This window comes from Drosophila elegans, unplaced genomic scaffold (genome assembly GCF_018152505.1).
Source record: "Drosophila elegans isolate 14027-0461.03 unplaced genomic scaffold, ASM1815250v1 contig_208, whole genome shotgun sequence".
NCBI classification, from domain to species: Eukaryota; Metazoa; Arthropoda; class Insecta; order Diptera; family Drosophilidae; genus Drosophila; species Drosophila elegans.
In genome coordinates this window covers 761509-765269 of record NW_024545578.1, presented here as the reverse complement: position 1 = coordinate 765269, position 3761 = coordinate 761509, and the positions used below count along the sequence as shown (strand labels likewise).

The window sequence follows — 3761 nt, the reverse complement described above, 5'->3', positions numbered from 1 at the left end:
TTGGGAAATAAAAATTTATTTGGTAATATATTTAAATTACTTTCATTTAAGAAGGGCAACAAAAACATAATATCAAGCGGTAATTCATTCAAACCAAATTAAATTATTCCATACAACTTTTAAATAATATTGTACTTGAATACTGCAGCATATATTCAGGGATAACGAAAATCCTTGAGGTAAAAAGAATGTACTAATCTGTTGGTAAAGTTGTTTCAATGTAAAAATCTATACATTTGCAAACACTGGAGACAAGGCGCGTAGTTTTAAAACGACACAACACCCTAATAGCCTAAGAAACTGATAAGAGAATGAGCGGCAATCTTGTTTAATGATGTTTGTATAGCCGCGTAATCAGTGCAAATTGCAAATCGATACTAATGTGACTTCATGAAACCAGAGATAACCACAGCACCCGCAGGTCCGTCGATTTATAGGTACAATACCATTTTGAAACCGATGCTCAGAGAAACGATTCGTTTCGATCCCATCCGAGCGCACAGAAGCCCTCGGATTTGCAATCGGAATCTGGGGGGCAGCAGCTGCTGCTGCTGGTGATAACGAGCCAGCGGATCGGCTTTCATACAAAACAATAACAGAATTGCCGTCAAGCACACGTAGTACGCCGGCAGAGTTCAGTCGCTAACGTTCAACGAGCGTCGAAAGTCAACAGAGTGCTTGAGCGGATTTGAATTTGAGATTGGTTCTAGCGAGATAGATTAGCTGAACCCGGAGATGCGCAGCCTCAGCCGCTTTCGCCTCATCACCTTCGACGTGACCAACACGCTGCTCCAATTTCGGACCACTCCCGGCAAGCAATATGGCGAGATTGGAGCCCTCTTTGGAGCCAGATGCGACAACAATGAGCTGGCCAAGAACTTCAAGGCCAACTGGTGAGCTAAGCAAGATGGTATATGGTTTAGTGGCTGAGTTAAGGCCTGCTCTTTCAGGTACAAGATGAATAGGGATTATCCCAACTTTGGACGCGACACGAATCCCCAGATGGAGTGGCAGCAGTGGTGGCGTAAGCTGATAGCAGGTGAGTGCCCCACAAGTGTGTTTGTCTTCACTGCTGCTCGATGATAAACACAGTCCGACATGTTCCAAAGTGCATTTGACACAATCGCTGTTAAATGTGATTGGTATCCGCAACTCTGTCTAACAAAAATTTGCGAAAAAAGCGAAGGTATCAACACTCTTTTTCTGATTTGTCATTGAAAATATATGCTCCATCATCATTAAAACGCTTATTCAAATGAAAACCTATGAGATATATTAAATCCGGTATAAAAAACAATTATATTGAAGAAAAGCTAAGCTATCTTAAAAACTTTGTTTAAGCCTGAACAATTTGAGATTTATTATATGTATATTCTCTTTTCGCGCGTCTAATTATTATTTGATAATTTCTTGATAATTGTTACAAAGTCTATTCCAAGCCAAGAATTCAAGAAAAACTAAGCTATCTTTTTAGATTCTTTCGACTTCATTAACAAGTTTACGCTTGAAAAATTAAATATTAATTAAATATTCCCTTATTAATTATTTATATACTAATTTCTTAATAAACTCTAATCAATCTCAGTAAGAGGTTCTCCATTGAACTGTTTTATGCATTTGTTTTACATTCTAGAAAAGCTAAGCTTACTCATACGATTCTTTCGGTATCATAACACTAGCAAACTAAGTTTACGCTTGACAAGTAAGAGATTAATTTAATATTCTCTTTTCGTGCGAAGATCACACAAGCGTCATATTATTACTTACTAATTTCTTGTTAGTTATAAACTCTATTTGAACTCATATCAGCAAGGGGTTCTCCATTGAGCATTTTTATATAATCATTTGGGAATACAAACAAACAGTCACTTACCTTAACCAAATCTCTTTGAACCGCAGGCACTTTTTCGGAGAGTGGAGCTGCCATTCCGGACGAGAAGCTGCACAACTTCTCCAACCATCTGATTGAGCTGTACAAGACCTCCATTTGCTGGCAGCCGTGCAATGGCAGCGTGGAACTTCTTCAGCAACTCCGCAAGAACTTCAAGCCGGACAAGTGCAAGTTGGGGGTGATAGCCAACTTCGATCCGCGACTGACGGCGCTGCTCCAAAACACCAAACTGGAACAGTACTTGGACTTTGCCGTGAACTCGTACGAGGTTAAGGCCGAAAAGCCGGATGCGCAGATCTTTCACAAGGCGATGGAGAAGTCCGGCTTGGAGAACCTCCAACCGGAGGAGTGCCTGCACATAGGCGATGGTCCCACCACCGATTATTTGGCCGCCAAGGAAGTGGGCTGGCACTCGGCGTTGGTCCACGAGAAGAGCTACGCGTATCTAGTCAAGAAATACGGCGAGGACATCGACCGAGATCACGTTTTTCCCAGTCTGTACGATTTCCACAAAAAGATCACGGACGGCACGGTGGTCTGGTGATCGATATTAAAGTAGTAAAGCCAAATAATATCACGTCTCTTGCTCTTTAAAAGTGGTCTCCTTGTGTAGCAACTATATTAAGTCCTCAAAGTCGTATATGCCTTAGCAGCCCACCTGTAAAGAGGGAAAGACTTTAATTTGGGTTTTTTAACATATATTTGCGACCTATTCAAAATCTTTTGAAATTGACCCTTCGTCGACCAAATCCTAGCCGGGATAAGCTTTCCATTATTGGGTGTTTGCAGGAGGTTTGGAGAGCACTTGCTGGAAGAAAAGGAGGAAGTTTAGTTATTGTTTACAAAATAAGCAACAGTTGAAATAAACATCTGGTCAACCCACCACACACCTGTTACGTTACACTCGATATTATTGGCGCGATTTTCCTCCACTCGATAGACGGTTATTGGTGGGATCTAGGGTGACCCTCTAGCTGGTTTGTTTAGTATTTTTATTTGTTTTCCAACGGTTCTTAATAATTTATAAATATTAGTCTCTTAATTGGATGACCATTATTTTAAATCCTTTCATGAAATGCTGAAAAATGTTTTAAAATAAACTCAATAAAAGTATGCGCTTAGACAGGAAACTAAATAAAATGTATAATACAAATTTTTTATTTTAGATTGTAAGAGAACTATTAAATCTGTATGCGATGAGTCAAGTTATGAGCTTTAGAAAATGTGTTAAAAGGGGGTGACCCTAATGAAACATCGTGTACAAAATGTTTTTGTTAACTACATTTAAAAATTATAAATACAATTAGGTAAGTTATACAAATAAAAATTTTAATCTTAGCATGGAAGGTATGAAAATTTATGATATTTCCTATTTCAGATCTCATGGTTTTATAACTATTCATTCACATTTCTGTTTGGTATTGCTAACTTAAATAAGTTTAAAAAGATTGATTGTATATAATTGATATTGACTGTATATAATTAAAAACGTTTTATAAATTGTTGGTTTACCAATTTACAAAACAATTAACTACTTACTACGTGGGGCCAGAGTACTTAGCCATCTTATCTTATCCTGCCAAACATATGTTTATATTTGGCATGCAAAAAAATATCGTTATCAGTTGAAAAGTTCTTCAGTTGATTGGAAAATACCCATAACTGGATCAGCTGAGTGCGCCAACGTATGATAAGTTTCAATTGCTGCTAATCGGGAGGCAGTAAATAATAGAAGGCAAAGCCAGTATTCCAGAGATACGGAAAACACAAGTTATTTAGATTGGATTTTAGATAATGTGGGTTATATGGTATAAGCTAACATAGGTTTATAAAAAGGCGTATAGGTGATTATTCCCAAGCATAATATTAT

At 38.1% G+C, this 3761-nt stretch overlaps 1 protein-coding gene across 1 annotated transcript; it reads left to right on the top strand.

The window, feature by feature from the left end:
• The first annotated feature begins 599 nt into the window (after positions 1-599).
• On the top strand, positions 600-2460 carry LOC108146542 (rhythmically expressed gene 2 protein). Its single transcript, XM_017272583.2, has 3 exons — positions 600-893; positions 951-1039; positions 1900-2460. The coding sequence occupies exons 1-3, from the start codon at positions 736-738 to the stop codon at positions 2433-2435; spliced, it is 783 nt and encodes a 260-aa protein (XP_017128072.1). The 5' UTR covers positions 600-735; the 3' UTR covers positions 2436-2460.
• Positions 2461-3761: the final 1301 nt, after the last annotated feature.

Excerpts from the sequence above, each read along its gene's own strand:
- LOC108146542 (XM_017272583.2), top strand. The coding sequence starts at position 736 with ATGCGCAGCCTCAGCCGCTTTCGCCTCATCACCTTCGACGTGACCAAC. Across the intron at positions 894-950 it reads AAGAACTTCAAGGCCAACTG|GTACAAGATGAATAGGGATT; the intron begins GTGAGCTAAGCA and ends CTGCTCTTTCAG. Across the intron at positions 1,040-1,899 it reads GTGGCGTAAGCTGATAGCAG|GCACTTTTTCGGAGAGTGGA; the intron begins GTGAGTGCCCCA and ends TTTGAACCGCAG.